The sequence below is a fragment of the Panthera onca genome, chromosome F1, assembly GCF_046562875.1.
Source record: "Panthera onca isolate mPanOnc1 chromosome F1, mPanOnc1 haplotype 2, whole genome shotgun sequence".
Classification (NCBI taxonomy): domain Eukaryota; kingdom Metazoa; phylum Chordata; class Mammalia; order Carnivora; family Felidae; genus Panthera; species Panthera onca.
Genome location: NC_138355.1, coordinates 18,231,232 through 18,254,190, shown reverse-complemented (window position 1 = coordinate 18,254,190; position 22,959 = coordinate 18,231,232). Strand labels below are relative to the sequence as shown.

Below are 22,959 nucleotides of genomic sequence, written 5' to 3'. Positions count from 1 at the left end.
TTATAATATAACGTACTAAAATCAGAGGATTTCCCTCCTTTATTGCTACATGATCCACCAGCCTATTTTCTTCTTTTCTCTCTTTCACTTAAAGAATGGTCTGTGTGTGATTTTTAAAAAATATATGTATACATAATATATATAATATATATAATTATTTAAAAATATCATATATATATATTTGTACGATGGTTCAATGCTTAGTTACCCAATAAAGTGCAGATGAGAAATTACGTCCAACATTTTCCTTAAATCTCTTCTACAATTTAAGACATCTCAGGGAAGGGATAGAGGAACTCCTCCATCAACGGATCATGATTTTTATCTCTGTCAAGTGACCCACAATTTGGTTACTGGTGCAATGAGAAATTAAGAAATTAGCACACTTTTATGACTGTCATTTCGCAGTCACTCAAATCAGAACTGGAATGCCACAAAAACAACTCCCTGTTAGCCCAGAGAAAAAAAAGAAAGAAAGTAAAGGGGAAATTCAGATTAGTCACAAAGAAGTTCCCCCGCCTGCCTGCAGAAGCTGCAGTGTTAAAACTGAGAGAGTGTGCTCTGTTCTTTCAATTGCCTCTTATCTCTGGTCCCAGGACCTCTGTGTATTTTCTGATTGATAAGCTTTGTTTTCCCTTCCCCTCCTTCTTTGTGAGGAAGAGGTCAGTCCTCCATCAGGCTCCCCTTTGTTACAGTTTTCATCTTCCCTGCATCCTGATTGTGAAGATGGAAGGGGTCCAACCCCTGGATGAGAATGTGGGAAACGCACCAGGGCGAAGATTCCAGAGCAACAAGCTATTGCTGGTGGCGGCTGTAATTCAGGGGCTGGGGCTGCTCCTGTGTTTCACCTACATCTGCCTGCACTTCTATGCTTCCCAGGTAAGATGCTCCACTGGGCCCTTTGTTTCCTCCAGCTTGTGATGATGGTAGCTCCAGCAGCTACAGTCATTTGGAAATAGTCTGATGTCAAAATTCCTGATTGCCCCCCGACCTGCCCCTCAGTGATTGTAAAGTGTGGTCAAACACCCTCCTGTCTTTCTTTTCCTTCCTTCTTTTCAGTAGTGGCAGTGGTGGGGCTCAGTGGAGGTAGGGCATGGGCACTGCTTCTGGATTCTTCTTTTCCTCGCAGTGCAAGAATCCTGACATTCCTTTATGAGCTGTCGCTTTGAAGCATGGAGCCACTGCTATACTTGCTTTATCCATTCTGCTAGTAAGCATCTGATCAGGGGATTAATATAAAAAGGAAACAAGAAAGGGACCAGTTCCACCTTTCCACTGCATTCATAAACCCCATAGGTGATTTGCTTTTTGAAGAATGCTGAAGGTACCAACATTAAGTTCCTTTAAATAGCTAACCTGTGTTTTTTAAGGGCGGAGATGTGCATGTTCACATGCATATGCATACATGGCCAAATGATGACCCCACCAACTTAATCAGAGATTGTATTTCAGCTATTCTCTGCCAGTCACAACCTACAGACATCACTTTGTCTTCTTCCCACTTTGTCCAATGCATTGTGTAGTGGGTGATCATCTTTCTAAGTATTTCCCCCACTTAATGCAGATATTCTTTCCCTTTTTCCTTCTCTTTGTTCTGATCCATTTTACATTATTTTTTACATTTACTTGTTTATAACTACAAACATTATTAGGTCTTTAAGGATGCTCTTGACTACAAGAGATTCCACTGAAAAGGAAATAAATGTATAATCTTCCCATGGTTCCTTGTTGGGGCCAGTCTGATCATTCTTGTTTCCTTGGCAGGCTGCTTTGGGTTGGAAAAGCCTCTCCCTGGGAAAGGTGAGACAGTAGGAGCTTTCATTTCTGATGGCCATGTCAGAGACTGGGTACTTTAAATTAGACCAGGAGAAGATAAGCAGAGTCCTAGCCAATGCCTGGGCTTGTCTTTGTCTACCGGAAGTAGGGGTTTTTGGTGTATAGAGGCCGGCGGGAGTGCGGTTGTGATCACTGTACCGCAGAGAGGGCTCATGTTCCTAAATTCCAGAAGCGTAGCTGGTGTCATGTCAGGTCTGCAGACCAGCGAGCACAAGGTGCCAGTCCTCTCTTCATCCTGCCACACATTTCCTTCTCTGTGCAGAGCCCCTTGCGTGAAATTAGAGTAGGCGATTAGAGGGGAGGGCTGGGGGAGGAGCAACGTGTCCATGGCAGGATGCCTAAGACATAGACCGGAATTAGGCTTTTCTGAGAAGAAAACAAAGAGAATGACCAAAAATAGAATAGCTGAGTGCATTCACCAGGTCTAGGAGCCCTGAGAGTGCTTTTCAAACAACCACAGTGTTACATATTTCCTTACACCGTGGGATGATAAAAAGACAAGACAGATGGCCCCAGTCAAGGCTCAACAATTGCACCAGGGCTCTGAGCAGGAAAGAGAAAAAGGTGAAACAGCTCTATAGCCAGCTGGTGGCAGGGCCGCCCTGGACTGTCAATACCTAGGAGATGCTGAGAAGGAGAGGGGTCCTTTCTGGCAAATCACCCAGTGACTAGGTGAACAGAGCTTGGAAGGAAACATAAGCACGAGTTTCTAGGATGCTCGAATTCACAGTGAGCCCATCGCTAGGAGAGAATTAGCTTTCTGTGGTCCTGGCACAGAAATGGAAGCAAAGACCCAGGAGGTATGTTAGAGCTGTTTTCTCAAGAAATGTGCTCTCATATACTCAGGATACAAAATTTTTTCTGGCACAGATATTTGAAATTCTTCACTTGACATTACCTTTAATTTTTTTTCTTATTTCTTAGCTAGACTGTCTTAGCTAACATAATTTCTTGTACTGTGGTAGGACCAAGGGCAGCATAATGGGTCCTTACATTTAATCTCATTTAGTCTATTAGGGGGAAGGATAGCATAGATGGGTCATGTGTATTCTCCCTGGAATTTGATCAAATGGTTGTGGCGGCAGTGTGTGTGTGAGTGTGCATGTAAGAAAGAGAGAGAGAGAGGAGAGAAGGGTATAGAGTAGCTGTTGAAAAAGGGACATAGACTGGTAGCCTTCCTAAACTCATTGATAAGACTGTTTGGAATTTTGGTTGAAATGGGGTTGAAGGATGGGGTTGGTGGTGATGTAAATCAAACCCCTACTTTTATAAAACATGGTATTTCAGGGGTGTCTGGGTGGCTCAGTCAGTTGAGTGTCTGACTCTTGATTTAGGCTCAGGTCGTGATCCCAGGGTCATGGGGTCAAGCCCTGTATTGGGCTCCATGCTGAGCGTGAAGCCTGCTTAGGATTCTCTCTCTCTCTCTCTCTCTCTCTCTCTCCTCCTCCTCCTCTCCCCCACTCACACACACTCTTTCACTAAAATAAAATAAAAAACAAAAAAACCACATGATATGCCAGTGATGTGTTTAAAGGGTGAAATTGAGCTGAAATGCTGATCATTTTTCCAGTTAAACTGGATCTATTTTATTGCAGGAAAACATATTTGGAACATAATCATGATTTTTCTTCATTTCCTACATTTAACTTTTAGCTTTATAAAATAACTGCCTACATGTATAGGTCTGTAAAAAAAATACAGATATAGCTATTAAACTTCATTTTACAGTGGGCTTTCTCTTCAATCAAGTTTATTTAATAACCTTTTGTTTTCTCACCACTCTGTTGAGTTTTATTTACTTACGTGAAAAGCAGAAGTTTGAGTTTTTGAGATGCGAGAAAGAAAGATAGATCTTACCCACTCCTTCTGTAACTTCCCTCTTTGGGCCTTGATTTACTCATTTTAACACAAGGCAGCTGGATCACATGAACAGAAAGATCTCTTACAGCTCGATATCCTGTGAGTATGTAGTTCATATATATATTTGTAGAATGGGTATGAGGATTTGAGAAATACAAAATATAAGTAAACAGGTTTTTGTGTCTAAGCTTATGGATTTATGCTTCTTAAGAAGGGACTGGGGGAAATCAAATTTGCACATATATTTGTAACTTGTACTTATTCACATATCATACACATATCAGATAACTTAATATGGGTTAGCTAAATGCCTTATTTAGAAAGGGGAAAGAAGTGGATGCCTTAGAAGAATATTCATGACACAAGTTATAAAATTGAGTGCTTCTGTCACTAAAGCCAATAGACATTTTTAGATATTTATTGGGACTACCATTTAAAATATAAAGCTCCCAATTGTATCTGTAGTTTCATCTGGGAACAATGGCAGAAAAAAGTTGACCCTTGAAGCATGGAGTTTGTGTAAATTATATCCATGTGTCTCAGGGCTTTTGAAGCCAGGGCTCTTATGAGATTTATACCACCTTCACTATAGCACTCTATATAGGTGAGGGCTTTTAGTGATAATTTTGTTTTGAGATAGAAGAAAAGAGAGAGAGAGAAAGAAAGAGAGAGAGAGAGAGAGCGCACATGCAAAATTGCATGTGTGAGCAGGGAAGGGGCAGAGAAAGAGGGAGTCATCTCATCTTAAGCAGGCTCCACACTTAGTGGAGACTGACACCGAGCTCAATCTTGACCTGAGCTGAAATCAAGAGTCCGACACTTAACTGACTGAGCCACCCAGGTGCCCTTTTTTAGTGATGATTCTTCAGCAACCCCCCCAGTGAAAGTTTTACATTCCTTCCACTTTTACTGGTGGGAAGAACAAAAGTGGAGATGCTTGGAAAGTGAATTGACCTCTTCTGTACCAACAATGCCCAGGATTAGAATTCACAGTTTATTGATGAAATGTCAGGCTATAACTTGGATGTTTATTTGTATCATTTAGGAAGAAAAAGAGGTGTTTTTGCCTGAAAAATCTTGTCTCAGATTAGCTCAATTTAAATGCGTCCCCATGCAACCTAACAAGTTTTTAGAAATTCTTTTTTTTAATAACATGCAAATAAGTGATTTCTGATACAACTGAGTTTGCATTTCATAAACAATTCTGTGAGAATTGAAAAGAAACATCTGAAGGATTGAACTGATTTGTCATTAAATATTTCTCAGGTTTTTAGGGGAGGTACTGATAAAAACATACAGAATCTTTGGATTTTTGAGCAGGCATTAGACATAGCCTATCTAGAGATAAAACCCCATAAACTCAGAGACGGTAGAAGCTCAGGGATCAGGTAATGCTTCAGCTGATATTAGAAGAAAGAGGGGAAATTCTTTAAACAGACAAGAGAGACGGTGTTGGGTAGGGGCAGAAGGCTTCCTTGTTCAGAATGGTTGAAGTGTTCATAGGGAAAAGTGGCAGATGAGGCTGAAAACTTAGGCGGGGGCAGATCACAAAGGGTCTTGTCACTCTTGCCAAGGGGCACATTTATTTATTAAAAGAAAATACAGGAAACATTACTAAAATTGTTGCTTCTCCAAATTTCGCTTCTCTACTGTGTGGCCTACTTATTGGCAAATACAGAAAGTGAATCAAATCTCATATGGCACTAGGGGGCACCACAGTAAAACTAACCATTCTCAGATTTATTTATTTATTTTTAAAGAGCCTATTTCTCAGGAAGCTAAGTGCTGATCCATGTGTAAGAGGATGAACAGTACCGGGGGCCTAATATTGTTGACTATTTACACAGTGATGATAGTTTCTCAGTGAAAAACTTAGATATATGTTCTACACAGTGATGATATTTCCTAAATGAAAATTTTAGCTACATGTTCTCACCCACATATTCAAAATAGGACAGAGTAATTTGGAGAGATCATGTTGGAAAATGTCACATACATATACAGATACAGAAACAAACATATTCACACATGCATGGGAGATCTGGAAAGCTTGGTATAGACCCAAGAGTATAATCTCCTGATTCCTTTTCTCTGATGTCAGCCCCTAACTACCAGCACCAAGTAAACCCAGCCTTGCCCAGGGCTGACCATCCTGCCCTTCCAATTCTATTTCTTTTAGTAGCAATTACTTCTGTGCCCTTCACTCTTACAGAAACTGCAGCTTTCCACTCTTCAGGGATTCTTCATTCATAGAAAATGAACATTAATCTTCTGGAGACATCTAGGTTAGAGAAGCCATGTGCAATATTGTTTTCTTTTTTTTAATTTTTTTAATGTTTATTTATTATTGAGAGACAGAATGTGAGCAGGCGAGGGGCAGAGGGAGAGGGAGAGGGAGAGGGAGAGGGAGCGGGAGAGGGAGAGGGAGACACAGAATCCGAAGCAGGCTCCAGGCTCTGAGCTGTCAGCACTGAGCCTGACGCGGGGCTCGAACCCACGAACCGTGAGATCATGACCTGAGCCAAAGTTGGATGCTCAATCGACTGAGCCACCCAGGCGCCCCTGCAATATTGTTTTTATGTTATGTTTGGTGAGTGAAAATAAACAACTGAACTGCAAAGTAGAAAGGTTATTTCCCAGTCCCAGCTGAAATAGATGGTCTTGACACCCTATAGCTTGTGTGTTTTGTTTGTAACCATCCATACTTTTGATGTCCGTATCTTTCCAGATGAAGGAATCAAAACACTTCCTTACATGAAATTACAAAACATCGCAAACTTTTGGAGGAGCTGTTGGTATACAGGAGAGAGTGTGCTGGACCAGAAACTAGATGACTGGTTCAGTCCAGCCTTTTAACTTCATGACCCTGGGTAAATTCTGTAAAATTCCCAGAGCATCAGTTTAATCATTTCCAAAATCAGAATTTGGTTGTTGTGAGGAGCAAATGTTGTGTTGCAGAGCTTTGTAAATGCTAAGATTATTATTATTATTATTATTATTCATGAACATGCTTCCATAAGGCTAGGGCCACTAAAATGTTTACTTTGTGGCATGTATACACATGTATGCACACCCCGTGACCTCAGAAAGCGTATCATAGTTAAGGTTAACCTTAGCTTCATGAACACTGACTTTGCTACTGTAATTTTTAGGGTTAAAAACAAGTCCCAAAACCCTTGTAATAATGCTAGCATTTCTGAACATAGATTTCTAAGTGAGAGCCCACGACTGGGTGGGAGAAAAGAAGAGCAAAGGGGAGAAATTTATGAAGGCATAACAGTGTTATCAGGTTAGCATCCGAAAGTGGTTCAGAGATCTAAAATGACACACTTAGAACATGCCTATTCCATCTCCCCCCCAGTTTGGTATATTTTATCCAATTCTTCAATGACTTGGTTGCCAAATAGAGTCGAAAATTACGTCTAGAAAAAGCATGCCATCTTTTTCATGATACCGGAAACATTGGGGATAGGGCTAGCATAATCAAATTTGCTTTCCACAGACCTTTCATTCTAAGATGTAGCTTAGGTGGCTTGTTAATTGTATAAATTTGTCTAGCTTTGGTAACATGTAAATGCTATTTAAGAACATACTCTGACCGATAGAAAAATGGACAGTAGACTCAACTTTAATTCTCCCAACACTAATGTAGTGAGCATTATATATGATAGTAATGCTTCCTTCATTCCCTAAATGCAAACTGTATATGTGGGGAAGTGAGAGTCCAGTGAGTTTAAATGGTGTACCCTCAGGGCTGGGCTTTCCTGTAGGTATAGCTATGGCAGAGCCAGAGAAACCATCAAAGATCTGGATGAAGATGAGAGTGTCATAAAAAATTGAAAGCAAGCAGCAAAAACAGTCATTAAGGGCAAATATAAAAACCTGATGGGTTATAAAATAAGTTGTAAAACACATACTGTACAGTTAAGTATATATAAAATATATTTATATATTTTATATTTATATATTTTATAAATTTATAAATGTATGTTTTGTATATAAAATAAATTTTGAAATACTCATGTGTTGGGTGCTTAGTGTTTTTAGCTTCAAACTCCCCAAAAGTTCCTAACCTGGCCCTGTATACGGTACAATGAAGACTGGGAACGCCAAGATCTTTTTGGAGGGATAACTGAGGGCTGTCACTCCTACTGTTATTTCCAATAACAGCCCCTTGTTTTTGCAGATCTTTTCTGTACTTTTGTCCTCACTAATTCACTACTACCTTGAAGGCAGTTACACACATATTTGTGTCCAGTTTTTCAATGAGAAAATGTGAGGCTTGAGAGACTTGCTTAGGTTTACATAGAAAAGTCAGGGTTAGAAATTAAGACGAGGTCTAAATTCTAGTCCTGTCTCTTTCCATTACACTTGGCTAAGACTCCATGACTCTTGGCTTTACAAATTTTGTCTGGCTGTTTTAAAATTTGTTTCCTTTTCTGGCATTCGTAGTTTTTGAGGAGAAATTGAGGGAAAGATTTATGACCTACTATGGAGGAGGAAGATTCTTTTCTAAAAGAGAGTTAAATCTATTTATGCCAACGTAGGTAACACGATCAATGAAGCTTTAACAGTTGCATAATACCTTATGGTTGTTTTTATAAGATGGAATATTGCATGTCTGGTATATTCATAGATGAGAAAGGGGACCTCAATTTGGGTATTAGCTCATCTTTTCTTTTCTGAGCCCGATTTTCTCTCTTTTATTATTATTATTATTATTATTATTATTATTTTAAATTATAAGGAGATTAGACTACATAATCTCCCTAGGCCTTTGTAATTCCGTCAGACTCTGATTCAAAGATTTACTTTAATGTGAAAGTGTGATTTGCCACTACTTGTAAATACCTATTCAATAATGTGTTAGTTTTTTAGAGCTGCCATGATAAATTACCATAAACTAGGTGTCTTAAAACAGCAAACATGTATTTTCTCACAGTGCTGGATGGTAGAAGTTCAAAGTCAAAGTCTTTCCAGGGCCATAGAGAAGTCTTTCCTCTGAAGGCCCTAGAGAAGAGTCCTTCCCTGCCTCTTTCTGGCTTCTGGTGACTCCCGGGAGTCCTTGATCTTCCTTGGCTTGTAGTTGCATTACCCCAAGCTCTGTCACCGTCTTCACCTCACCATCTCCATGTGTGTACCACTGTGTCCTCTCCTTTTGCTTTAAGGACACCAGTCATATTGGATTTAGGGCCCACCCTAATCTAGTTGGTCCCATGCTAACTTAACTAATTACATCTGCAAAGGCCCTATTTCCAAAGGAAGTCACAAACTGAGCTTCCAGATGGACATGAAAGGTGGGGGGGGGGGGGTGTGTGTGACACTATTCAAACCCCTACAAACCTCTTATTCATTTACTTGTTTAACAATATCTATGGTTATTATTTTCCTGTCAGACACTGAGGAAACAGTGGTGAGTGAGATATGGTCTTCTTTGCCCTCCCAGAGTTTCCAACACAGTGGGGAAACAATATGGTTAAAGAAGCAATAACAGTGTGTGAGACGTACTGGATAACCACATAGGGTACAGTGAGAAACTTCAGTAAGAAGCTTCACAGAAAGCTATCTACCTATGTCAGTACCTGGTTTCTTGACTGGGAGTATAAAGTGAGCACACTCCTCTTTTGCATTAGATGCTTTACTTCTCTTCCATTCCTTAAAAGAAAGGCTTTAGTTTTTTTTAAAAAAACTTTTCAAGTTTTGTTGACATAAAATGTTACATTAGTTTCAGGTGTACAACAGAGTGATTCAACCTCTCTATACATTTGCTGTGTTCACCACCTATCTCCATATATTCCTGTACTTTTTACTCCCATGACTTATTCATTCCATAACTGGAAGCCCCTGTCTTCTATTCCCCTTAACCCATTTTTCTGAACCCCCTACATCCATCAATTTGTTCTCTGTATTTATAGATCTGATTCTGCTTTTATTTATTTATTCATTTTGTTTTTTAGATTCCATATATGAGTGAAAACATACAATATTTGCCTTTCTCTGTGTGATTTATTTCACTTAGCATTGTACCCTCTAGGTCCATCCATATTGTTGTAAATGGCAAGATCTTACCCTTTTTATGGCTGTATAATATTCCACTATCTATATCTGTATCTATATCTATATCTATATCTATATCTATATCTATATCTATATCTATATCTCTACCTACCTACCTATCTTTATACCTATTAGGAAAGGCTTTAGTAAAGTCACCACCAAGATCATCCCATGAGGATTTTTATCAGTTACCAATCCCAGCTTTCAGCAGAATACAGGTTGAGGATTATTTAGGCTCATGCAAATGAGGCTAAGAGCTTCACTGCACAAAGAACACTAGAGATATCTTTGATTGTTCACTAACCATCAGAAGGAGTCACTTGAGAAGGAGACCTACTGCTTTTATTAAGGAAGAGGGATTTATTGTGTTGAAAAGATGTGTTCAAAGGTCTTCTTATCACCCAATCTCCCAGGGTTTCTCTTGAATGTTGTGATTTGCTGAATCTCTGACATGGAAGAGTTCATGGGCATTGTTTATTCCACAGTGTGAATAAGCACTTCTTACTGCTTCTTCCATCAGTTTAACTGAGGTTGGACATCAAGATGAGGAAATTAGAAACTGAGAAAGAGAAGGGACTTATAGATGGCTTCAAACCAGACCCAGGTGTTCCTATTCCCAGATGAATGCCTTGTCCAGTTCTACTAAGTTGCCCTCCCAAGGCAACAATCCCTCCTTTTTGTATAGCAAGTGAAATGGGGAATGAGTGACTTCAAATAGAAATATATTGCTTGTGATAATTTTGCTATTCCCTTTGTACTCAAGGAAGAATGAGGCAATTTAAAAAAACCTTGAGCAGTGTGTAATGTTGGCTACAGCCAGTGTCAGCTCTATGTGATTATGTGATTATGTAGCCACTAGCTAAGGTCTGGGCATAGTCTAAGGGGCTAAGTTCCACCTTAGCTCAGCAAACATTATTTACTGAATGCCATTATGTTTGATGCATTGTAAGACTCATAATCATACAGTGGGTACATTGTTAACAGAACCTTCCAGTTGCTTAGAGACTAAGCTTCTACAAGGATATTATGGTGGAGACTTAATCATTGGGGTGAAGAAGGGTGTTCTTAGAAACGTTTTGGTAGACTCCTCTGCCAATGTACTTTAAGGACTTCCCCAGTTAATCTGGAAAGGGAAACCCAGATACAAGAATACCCTTCCCTTGGGGATATAATTGGTTGTCTTAGGTCAGTCATATAATTTTGAAGGTATGTTCATGTCACCTGGATGCTTATGCTTCATTTGGTTGTTTACCTGAACACCTGGATTTCTCTTAGGAATCTGTTAATTGCTAAGCACTGAGGACAATGGAACCACAGTTCTTGTTCTCTGAGCTACGAGAGGTTCAGTAAATGGCTCTTTGAGAGATCTCCATTAGTAAGTAAGTTTGGCAGGAAGAGTGGAAGTGGTTAGAGAAAGCAGGCTACATTAGGATTTCACATGGGTTGTATAGTTGGGAAGAGAATAAATAGTAGGAGAAAAATTACAGCAAAAAGGTGCCAGCAGTCACGGTGAAAGGTGGGGAGGAGCAAGAGAAAGTGTTTGGATGACAATTAAAACGGCTCTTCTTTATGTTCATTAAATCCCCCACAAAAGACTCTTTATTAGAAGAGGTTTTCAAGGCCACACCTCTTCATCTCTAAGAAATGTACCTTTGGGGATATGGTTTTATGAATACAGAAGCCTCCCTGGCCAAAGTACCAGTTTTTGCCCATTCTTCTCATTCCTTTCTGAGTGGGCTCGTGAACTTCCCCGATCAGAGGCGGGCCCTTCCCTTTGCAAGGAGGCTGTTTCCACCGAGTGCACACACACATGCAGCAGGATGAGAGTCTACCTCCCCAGCCTACTGTAATGAGTTAAGTATGGAAAATTCCATCTTTCTTTTCAGAGGCTCCTTGAGACATACACCAACAGCTTGTGAGGTTGTGCTTTCATGATCTCTCAGGTCTTCTCTACTGACATGCAGCCCAAGTTGGATGAGGCTCACATTCAGTGCGAAATGGCATGGTCAACTGGGGAGTCCCCCTTACAGATCGCTTTCCCCACCATCCAACACTGATTTACATCCCAGCGCACTCCCACGTAGGATCCTGACACTGTAGCCTGACATCAAGTGAGGAAGGGCAAGGCCCACATAGTAAGTGTGGAGCCCACTTCCTGCTTTCATATTTGATGACTATCATTCCCTCCTGCCACAGATGCCCCTCTCCAGGACAAACGCCAAATGAGTATAAAGGTGGCAGCCTCCTGCCACATCCCAGTGAGTCAGAATTAGAAACTCACACTCTCCCAAGATGAGCCCTTGAATGAAGCATCACATTTTTGGGAACTCGGTACAGACTGCTAGGTAAACTCTAGTCATCAGACATGTCCCAACCATGTTCTTGGACAGTTCAGTGCTCAAGATGCTAAGAGAGGCCAGGAATGGACCTAATTCTGGCTCTTGTTTGCAGCACCTGCTTGCCACCTACTTTGTACTTGTTCACGGGCCTGCTGCTCCATGCCAGGACAACTGAACCTAATCAGAGCCTCACTAGAAATTTTGCCAACCTGTACAACACAGACGACCTTGTAGAGTTGTCTGAAGAGCTTTGTTTCTGGAGAACTTCTGGATATTTTGAGATATATATGAATATTTTGACAACTGTGTAAAACCTAATATTTATTCCTCATTAGTATTATGATGAAAATAATTCAAATTAATCTTTGACCCTCTGACAAATGTTTTCATAGGTTTTGTGTTTTTCGTTTGTTTGTTTGTTTTTTACTCTTAAGATAATATAGGATAAAGTGAAAAGTTATTATCAGGGACTGGAGTTCAACCAAATTCAAGTTAATACCTGTTTATTTGTGAGCAAGTTCTTAAGAGCATTGATTCTCATTTTCCTATCTGCAAAACATGGGTTGTTATTATTCATAGTTAATAGGATTATTTTGAGCAGCAAATGAGGTAATGATTCTGAGAAAGAACAACCTAATGCATGGCATGTTGTAAGTTCTTAGTGAATTTTTATTTTTTTTTCTTGAATACCAAGAATGGTCTCATTTCTAGACCTTTCTTCCATAGAATGTCTTTTGCTTATCTGGTCCCTTTCTCTCTTTCAAGGCCTCTGTCCTATTTTTTTCTCCTTGAGCTGCCAAAGCCTGCAGTGATTTTTTTGTTCTCTGGAACTTTTTCGCATACACTGTCTATTGATGATTCCCAAAGGTTTTATGTAGAGGGACGGTTTTATTTCCTCAGCTGGCATATGTTTGTCAAAAATAAGAATTGTGTATTCTATTCCTTTGTGTTCCCAGAGTTGAATGAATGCCTGCCACACAGCAGATACTCAGTAATTGTTGATGCTGTTTCAAACCACCAAATAATATGACAATCATATTATTCAATCAACTACCAAATAATTCAGTAGAACAAACATTTCTTGTTCGCATCAAGGAAACGATTTCCTTTATACTTATGCTTCTGAGACCACTTCATTCCAACATCAGGACTATACTTTTTCTGATGTGCTTGACCTACATGAGTTTGGATTTCACCTTTGAGAATGATGTGGGTTCTTCAGACTTTCCAGATTGAAGAAGCTTTGTTCTATAGCTTGTTCTTACATGGAAGCTCTCTGAGACCTTTGATATTTTCCCTTTTCTTTTAGTATCTGGAAAGGATCTGAGGATTTTGCTTTTCATCATGGTAAAAAAGACCATGTTTGTTTGTATGTGGGTAAAATAAATATCTTCTGATTGTTTTCTGGTAATTCTTTCTCATTAGGCCCAGATGCTTTTGTACTGTTTCTTTGGGCTACGAGAGCCAAAGAGCTAATATTTCAGGGACTTTGATAGTCTTTATTCACTATTTTAATAATTCCTTCATTTCATACTCATATATAAGGCTTGAGTAGTGTTGTGCTGAATAAATTAAGAACATGACATGGATCTTGTCTTCCATGTGCATCCGAAAATAACAGCTGACATTTGTCGACTGCTACAATATTCCAGGCCATATGGTGAAAATTCACAAACATTGTATTATTTAATCTTCTTTCACTCTAAGATATAGATTTTATTATTTCCATTTTATAGGTGAAAAAACTGAAATTCAGCAAGTTAGTACCAATTTCCCAAGGTCATACAGCTAAATAGTCTTGTAGAGCAGATGAGACGTATGGTGGTAGAGTGGAAGTCAATAGAGAGTTTTTGTTTTATTTTGTTTTTTACCTTAGGATCCACTCTTCGTGTTGTACATTTTATAGGTTTTAACAAATGAATAATGGCACGTGCCCACCATTACAGTGTCATACAGAATAGTCTTACTACTCTGAAACTTCTGTACTTACCTACTCATCTCCCCCTGCTCCCTAACACCTGGCAACCACTGATCTTTAACTGTCTCTATGGTTTTGTCTTTTTTCAGAATGTTCTGTATTCAGAATCATACAGTATGTGGCCTTCTCAGATTGGCTTCTTTCACTTAGTAATATGCATTTAAGGTTCCTCCATGTCTTTTCATGGCTTCATAGCTCATTTCTTTTCAGCACTAAGAGTCCAATGTCTGGATATATCACAGTGTATTTATACATTAACTTACTGAAGAACATCTTAGCTGCTTCCAAGTTTTGACAATAATGAACAAAGCTGCTATAAACATTCATGTGAACAGAGTGACTTTAAACACTCACTGTGCGAGGGCAGAAGCCAAAAATCATTTCCTGATTTAGGCCTTGAAGGTGGTGATATTTTGATGGATGGACACAGATGGAGGGACATTTTTGGCAGAGAGAACAAAGGAGGCAAATATATTTCAAATGCTCGCCAGCCTGATTGCTGGGTGCTTTCACATGTTATCTTACTTAAACTTCACAGTCATCTGGAACATTCCAATAGCAATTATTATGCCATAGTTTCACACAGATGAAGACTAATGCTCAGAAATAGTATATAATATCTCCAAATACACAGAGCTAGATAAGTCACAATTTGAACTGAATCTGACTCCCAAGTCTGTGCTCTCTGTCTCATCCTACCAGGCTCTAGTCAAGGGCAAAAAGATTGGAGAAAATGGTTGGCTAGAGCGTATGACATGGAAAGGATATGTGTGGCAATATAGCTTGACAAGGAGGTTGGAGCCAGGCTATGGAGGGTCTGTTGGGAGGGTGGTTCAGGGCAGTGGGGTAGTGAGTGTGAAGAATCAAATATGGAGGACGAAGGGAAAAGTGGAAGTGCACAGAAGAAGAGGAAAGAAGGAGAATCTTATTTTATTTTACAACATTTCCTAGACTTAATGGTATTGATGCCAGTAAGAAAACTTCTGAGAATATATAAATGTCTAATACTGGTCAATCTTCAGGAGAAGAAACAGGAAACCTGAGCCTGGAGTTCTGTTAGATCTACCCTAGAGAGGAAGTCACGTTGGCTTTCCTTGGTCTCAGAGAATGTCCTCTTGGTTATAACCACCCCTACTTCGTAAGGGTACTTCAAAACATTCAGAACTTCCTTTGATTTGCAGGAAGCGTTTGGAGAATCAGTCAAATAATTAAGTCATGAGGGCTTTTAGATCTCAGAGCTTGATGTAAACTTGGACGAAGAGCCTTCATGTTTTTCTCTTTTTTTTTTTTTTTTTTTTAATTTTTTTTTTCAACGTTTTTTATTTATTTTTGGGACAGAGAGACACAGAGCATGAATGGGGGAGGGGCAGAGAGAGAGGGAGACACAGAATCGGAAACAGGCTCCAGGCTCCGAGCCATCAGCCCAGAGCCTGAGGCGGGGCTCGAACTCACGGACCGCGAGATCGTGACCTGGCTGAAGTCGGACGCTTAACCGACTGCGCCACCCAGGCGCCCCAATGTTTTTCTCTTTTATTAAAATTGACTTAGCACTGCAACTTTTAAAATCCAAATCATGGACAGTTAATGCTGGAAGAAATGCCTGTGATCTTCTGGTAATTTTTAAAGATGAAAAAACTGACTTCTAGGAAAGTTATGAAACTTGCCTGGGATGACACTGTACCTGCCCCGCTGACATTAAAACCAAGGTTGCTGCATGCTGAAATGTGGCCATTCATGCTGGGACCAACCAGCTAGAGAGCATTGGGAGCACTTATTTACCCAGGGGATTATGGTGATAATGTAATATGCCCTTTGAGAGGCCCTCTTCCAGAACATTGCCTTAAGCATGAAGGATACTAATTTAGCTGTCACAAACAGTTCATGGAGGGGACAGACTCTCAAATCATCCTAAATCAACAGCTCTCTCCATGTGCTTACCACTGGCAGCTCTCAGAAAGGCTCTCCCTTCTTCCTACGCCGCCTGTTGGTTTCAGCTTGGTAAGGCTTGTGATGAGAAGGCTTAGAAGGGAAGTAGGGGATTCCTCGTGTGTGGGCAGTCCCCAGTGGAATCCGCTTGACTGCAGCCACTGGTGTGCCAGGAGAGTGGGAAGCAGGGATTCCACACCCCAGGGTATGAAAACAAATCCCTCACCATGCCTTTGAGCAAAATGTCTTGCCAAAAATAATCTGTGAGAAGAGATGTTGTTCCAGGCAGGAGCAATAGGTGGTGCTTTTTGTTTTTCTTTTTAATTTCCTTTTTTAGTAGGTAATACAAGCATATGGTACAAAATTTTAAAAATATAAAAAAAGTAGACCATGAAAAGTAAGTGTCCCCCCATTCCTGACCTCAGGCTTCCAATTCCATTTTCCAGAGGCAATATTTATGATCCATTTTCTGAGAATTCCTTCAGATATATTTAATGCCCATACAAGCATTATTAATATTTTTTAACATGAATGGTAATATATTTTATACATGATTCTGCCCCCTTTTTTTCACTTCATATATTTTGGAGATTGCTCCATATTGAACTGCTTTGTTCTTTTAACCATCATATTACTATAGACATTTCATTTATTCAGGCTTCCTTTCTTCATTATTTTACCTCTCTTGCTGTTGAGTACTCGCTTGGTTCAAGTTAGGTTTTTCAAGCCATTAAACAAAAGAGAAAGAGCCAATGTTAGAAATATATGCACTCAAATCTACTGAATTCTGAAGGATTAGACCAGTTTCTATGGCCCGTATGATCTGAAGACAGAATAGTCTTACTCCTGTGTTGCAGTGAAAGAAGAAGTAGCCAGGAAGCTTCCAGAATTCACTCCCAGTGCATCCTGGGAGTTTGTGGCCATGGTGGAATGACTGGTCACAGCCTTCTGCATGAGGGGATCTCTATGACTCAATGGATTTCTCAAGATGACTATTAAATGCTCTGTTATCCAAAATGGGAAAGGGGGGCTCAGAGAGACAAAACAATATACTAGAGATGGGTTTGGCAGAGGTGAGGACAGATCTTAGATGCTTGCATGACAGAATACTCCTGGCTCATCTTAGGAAATGTTATAGAAAAGCAAGGGAGCAGGTACAAGTCTGGGTCTAATCTTCATAGAAAAAATGGTCTCTCATCAAGTCATTCCTTCTATAGCTCCTGCATTTCTGCTTCATAGGATATGACTTGTCAATTTCATTTGTTCACCTTTTTTCCTAAAAATATATCCTTTTTCCTCCATCAGGTGCCACCTCAGTATCCTCCAATTCAAAGTATCAAAGTACAATTTACCAGTAAGTATTGTTCAATTGATTCATGTTTTTCTTTAAAAAAAAAATGTTTATCCATTCATTCTGAGAGAGAGAGTGAGCAGGGGAGGGACACAGAGAGAAGGAGACAGAGAATCTCAAACAGGTTCCACACTGCCAGCATGGAGCCCTATGTGGGGCTCAATCTTACAAACTTTGAGATCATGACCTGAGCTGAAATCAAGAGTTGGATGCTTAACCGACTGAGCCACCCAGGTGCCCCTGATTCATGCTTTTTTTTTTTTTTTTTTTTTTCAACCTTTTTTATTTATTTTTGGGACAGAGAGAGACAGAGCATGAACGGGGGAGGGGCAGAGAGAGAGGGAGACACAGAATCGGAAACAGGCTCCAGGCTCCGAGCCATCAGCCCAGAGCCTGACGCGGGGCTCGAACTCACGGACCGCGAGATCGTGACCTGGCTGAAGTCGGACGCTTAACCGACTGCGCCACCCAGGCGCCCCTGATTCATGCTTTTAAATGAATCTTCTTTCTAGTCTCTTAATTTCTTCCCCCAAACAGGATCTCTTCCTATTCTTTGGGAAGTATGAAATCCTGCAATTGTTAGAGCCTGCATGCTGTTTTCATTAGGGACAAAGAAAATGTATAAAGAATAAAAGGGAGTAATTAGTTACCAAATATATGCTTGTCACTATTAATCACTTTATATGTCTCTCAGGAAACCTCTGAATGGGAATTATTCTCATTTTTCATAGGTAAGAAAACTAAAGGATGACTTTCTGACACATCATTTCCCACTAAGTTGATTATAGGACAATATTCTGTCTTAATGAGAGTTGGGAGGTCCCAAATATGAAGGCAAGGTGATCCACTATTAGGAGAGCATTATTTGGATCCATGATTAGTATTAGGACAATCACCAGTAGTTTCTATATGGATATTCATTTGTTTCATTCATTCCCTTCATTTGCCTGAAGGGAAGTATATCTTGCCCTCCAAAAGTGGTCTTCATTTTCAATTTAAACTATGCCACCTGGGCCTGATGCAAATCAAGAATTAACTGAATTGTGCCCAAGAGTGGGGACTATTCTTTCCTATGACTAAGGGACATGGACCAGAGTGGGTAATCTGAGATGTGGTTGCTTGGCCATTCACAATGATATTGTGGCTGAGGTAGAAATAAAAGAAATTTAGTCTTTTTGCCTTACACTTGGAATGGCCCTACACAAAGCTACCAAAGCTATCAATCTGTGTCCTCCCCCATCCTTTATCTTCTCTCTCCTGTGGTAGTAACTTTCCCCAAAGCACTTTCCAGGAAAAACTAGCAATAAAAAGGTAAAATGGAGAAGCAGGTCTGTGTTCTTGAACTCTTCCACCTACATTGTATCGAGCAGAACTGAGCCCACAGACATTCTGGGCATGGCAGCATTATCGAACTTAAGTGACTGCTAGCAAAGAAGCTCTTAGCCTCATTTGCATGAGCCTAAATAATCCTCAACCTGTATTCTGCTGAAAGCTGGGATTGGTAACTGATAAAAATCATCATGGGATGATCATGGTAGTGACAATGACAGGCTTAATGACAGGCTCCAGACTCTGAGCTGTCAGCACAGAGACCGACGCGGGGCTCGAACTCACGGACCGTGAGATCATGACCTGAGCCGAAGCCGGCCGCTTAACCGACTGAGCCACCCAGGCGCCCCTAGCTAGCCATTTAGAGAAACAAAAAAGCAAATAAAACTAGATTACAGTAAATGCTGTTGATAAGTCCAGTGCCCAGGGCATGTGGCAAACTTGCACTTCACAGTCAGGTGGAGAGAGGATAGGGCAGCATTAAGAGCAATTGCTTTGTGTGAACGGGGTGTGCAGGCCCTGGGCAGGGGCAATCCTGCTACCCTTTGCCCTTGTCTATTCATTGAAAAAGGAAGGAAGCACTGAAGTGGCAACACCTCCTGGTTTTGAAAAATCAGAGAAACTTCGAAGTGCCATTTCCTGCCACTGGTCTGTTGCGACCACTGCCAATTGCTCTAACCTGTTAGTTTTTGCATCCAGCTCCATTCTGAAATCCTCTTGGCCACTAGTATTAGCTTTGCCTCTTCTTCCATTCCCCAGGTAAAGCAGACTCCAACCCTCATGTGGAAACACAATGCTCTCCTTCTTTTATTCTTTTCAGAAATCTTTCCCGATCATGTTCTCTTCATATGTTTTTAGATGTACTGGAAGATTGTTGCCCAATGCTGTGCTAAGAAATCATTCTTTTTTTTTTTTTCTTCTTGCCCTCCCCTCCTTAGAGTGTGGGAATGGGACAGGTTGCATCATCACATCGCCAAACAAGGATGAAACCATGAAGGTGCAAGACAACTCAATCATCATCAACTGTGATGGGTTTTATCTCATCTCCCTGAAGGGCTACTTCTCTGAGGAGCTCAACCTCAGCCTTTATTACAGGAAGGGTCGGAAACCTCTCTTCTCCCTGAGCAATGTCAAATCTGTCGACTCCATTGGAGTGGCCCATCTGGCTTTTAAGGACAAAGTCTACTTTAACGTGACCACTCACAATACCGCCTACAAAGACATCCAGGTGAATGGTGGGGAATTGATTGTCATTCTTCAAACTCCTGGTGGATTCTGTGCCTACTGAGGACCTGAGGGCTGCACCTAAGCCTGGCACCAGCAAGAACATTGAACTGGGGTTGGACAGGACTCTGATTCTTCTGTGGGAGTGGAGAAGTCGTCCTAGCTTAGCCCCCATATATGGCCACACGGGATGTGACCTGAAGCAGATCCCCTAACTCAGGGATATTTAAAACTTATTTTACATACGAATTAACTTTATTTATCTTCACATCTTCTAAATCACCTATCCCTCATCCCTGATGGTTGCCTCAAGCTTACTAGTTACCTCTACAAAAATGAGAAAATAGGTGCCCCTTCCTTAAGGCACATTATTTCTATTGATCAGGAAATTGTCATAATAAACTTTCTTTATTGAAAAAGACACTTGACTACCCTTTGCTGGAAATTTGACATCTGGCTTTATCAAAATGAAGAGGACAAAGGAAGGGGACATGAATCTGTCAAAGGTGGTATCTCTCCAAGATGAAATTAGTTGCTATTTGCATAGTACCTAAATACTTCTCTCATTTGGTGGAGTTCAAAAGGAAAATCATCTTGAGAACAGCTGCCAGGACTTGAAGACAGCCAGCTAAAGAATACTCTGTGCTCTGGGCTTTTTTTTTTTTTTTCTTTGCCACTTTGCTTTTCCAGCCTCCAATGTAATTAATAGAGATTTCCCTTCAAAGATGCTATGAAAAATGTAATCAGAAATTTCAGGAAAACTGTAAGAGATTTTTCCAAACTCGGGAGAGCAAGATAATTTATTGTGAGGGTTATCTTTATCGCATAGGAGAGCAGTGAAACTGGACATCTCAGGGTAAAAGTCAGTAAGAATTTAAATAGTCTGGGAAGGAAAAGACATAAGCAGGAGGCAAAGCAACCCATGTGCATTCTCCTGCTTATGCTGAATATACAATCAGCTCCATTTCTTGTACATGTATACCACATTGCTAGTTTAAAAAATGAAGCAATTCTTTTCTTAAACACAAATTTATGTTGAGACACTGAGAAGCTATTATATGAAAAATACTGACGAGACACTGAGAAGCTATTATATGAAAAATACTGACATCTGTCTACAAACACCATCATATCATATATGATCTCACATTGATAACTGAGACTAGAATGACCAATAATCAGCCAATACCAATAGGGGAAAAGATCCACTTATTTTTAATTTAAACATCCCTCTTGATGCATCAGGCTTATGGCACTGTGGACAAACTTCCAGATGATTTGTAAGAACTCAAATTTTTGATAAAATTTTTAAATGGCAGCAAATGTTTTTCTCCCATTTTAAATACAGTGTATAACATAACATAGAATCTTTCTGGATGGTTCTGTGTCATCACAGTGATTGTACAGTGATATCTTCAGGATCCCCAGAAAGGTGGAAGACAGTGTGCCCCTACACTAAATGGCCTCAATTACGTTTTGACTTTTTCCTATCTATTTAACACAGTTTTCCATGTGTTTTATCTATGTCCACCTATGTTCCTGCACCCTCTATTTTAATCTGTTATGGAGAGAAGCTAAACAAAGATGTATCATAAAAAGAAGCTAAGTAAGAGAAATTGTACATAAGAGTAACCAAGCTCTGAGTGGCTGCCAAGGCACTCACATACTCATGATCGTGATCATGACCATGAGCATAATCATAGGTAAACAGTGGAGGGTCTGCTGTGGACCAGGCATTGGGCTAAATGCTTTACATGAATTGTTCTGAGCAAGATACTCTATGACATTTGTCTTAACTACTCAGAGAATTTAAATCTGTGTGTGTCGGTGTGTGTAGGGTGTGTGTGTGTGTGTGTGTGTGTGTGCGTGCGTGTATGTGTATTTCTTTGTTATTGACTATGGTCTGCAAAGTTGAAGTTACTCAATGGGTGATATCTAATAAGTAAATGTTTATGACTTAGATAATATTTAAGAATATATATATTTACTTTTTAAAGTTTGAAATGTCTAACTATATTTCTCCTGGACATGCACATTCCAGGCCTAAGCATAATTGTTCTGTGGGTTATCTGTCTTTGGTGTCATGGTCCTTCCTCACAGATGCCCACTCCCTTTGGGTACACGTGGCTTGCTCTTCCCATGCTGGCCTCCTTTGGCCATGCAGGGATTTTATTTTGCCATGCGCCAGCTTCACCCCCTCTCCCACTTCTACCCATCAAAATATGTTTGTCCTCTTTAAGTCATTCCTTCAGAAAGATAATTAACCCTTCTTCGGAGACAACAAAGTTTTGTGGAAAGAGAGCTGAATGAAAAGTCAGGAGATTGAAAACCTAATTTGATTCAGTCAGTAACTAGCTATGTGACCTTAAGCAAGTAACTTCCCATTTTTGGATCCTGTTTTCCTCTCCTGTTAAATGATCATTTTAGAATCTTATAGTGCTAACTGTGAATGTACATGCTAAACGTCTACATACTGGTTGCTGTGAGTCAAGATGTATAGCCTTGGATTTTTTTTTCTTAGACAAACTAACATCTTCACTCAGCCTTCTTGAGGATTCTTCCAAAAAGCAGCTGCAATCATTACTTAGTAACTTTCTGTTTAGGGGATGGCTTAAGGGATTCCAATCTTGATCCAAAATCATAATTCGTTCTTAAGCATACTGGGCAGGTCCCCTATTTTAAGACATAATTTTGTAGTTAGTGCTTTTCTGGCTCTCAGGAAGTATTAATATTGATATTAATAATATAGCTAATAATAATATTGATATTTACATGGAAACAAATAAAAGATTTCAGAATTCACTACTGGCTAAAGTGCTGCAGTTTTTGTTTATCCTTCTCTTCCTTTCTTTGTTATGATCAGCTAATTCCTTGATGAGGGAAGGATGGGGCACGTGTTCCAGTTTCCTAACTGCTTCCAATTTCAGCCATCGGAACTATGTCCGGGGATACAACTATCCAAATTCCATCCTTGCTTTTGAAAAGATATTCACTAGAAGTCCTTAGGGCTCCTCTTCTTGTTCATGAGACTGATTCAAATACAATTCTACTATGTACTG

At 40.0% G+C, this 22,959-nt stretch overlaps 1 protein-coding gene across 1 annotated transcript; it reads left to right on the top strand.

The window, feature by feature from the left end:
- Positions 1-390: 390 nt before the first annotated feature.
- TNFSF4 (TNF superfamily member 4) lies at positions 391-22,689 on the top strand. The gene is made up of 3 exons (XM_060643540.3): positions 391-879; positions 17,302-17,350; positions 19,615-22,689. Exons 1-3 carry the CDS (start codon positions 391-393, stop codon positions 19,962-19,964), a joined length of 888 nt encoding a protein of 295 aa, XP_060499523.3. The 3' UTR covers positions 19,965-22,689.
- Positions 22,690-22,959: the final 270 nt, after the last annotated feature.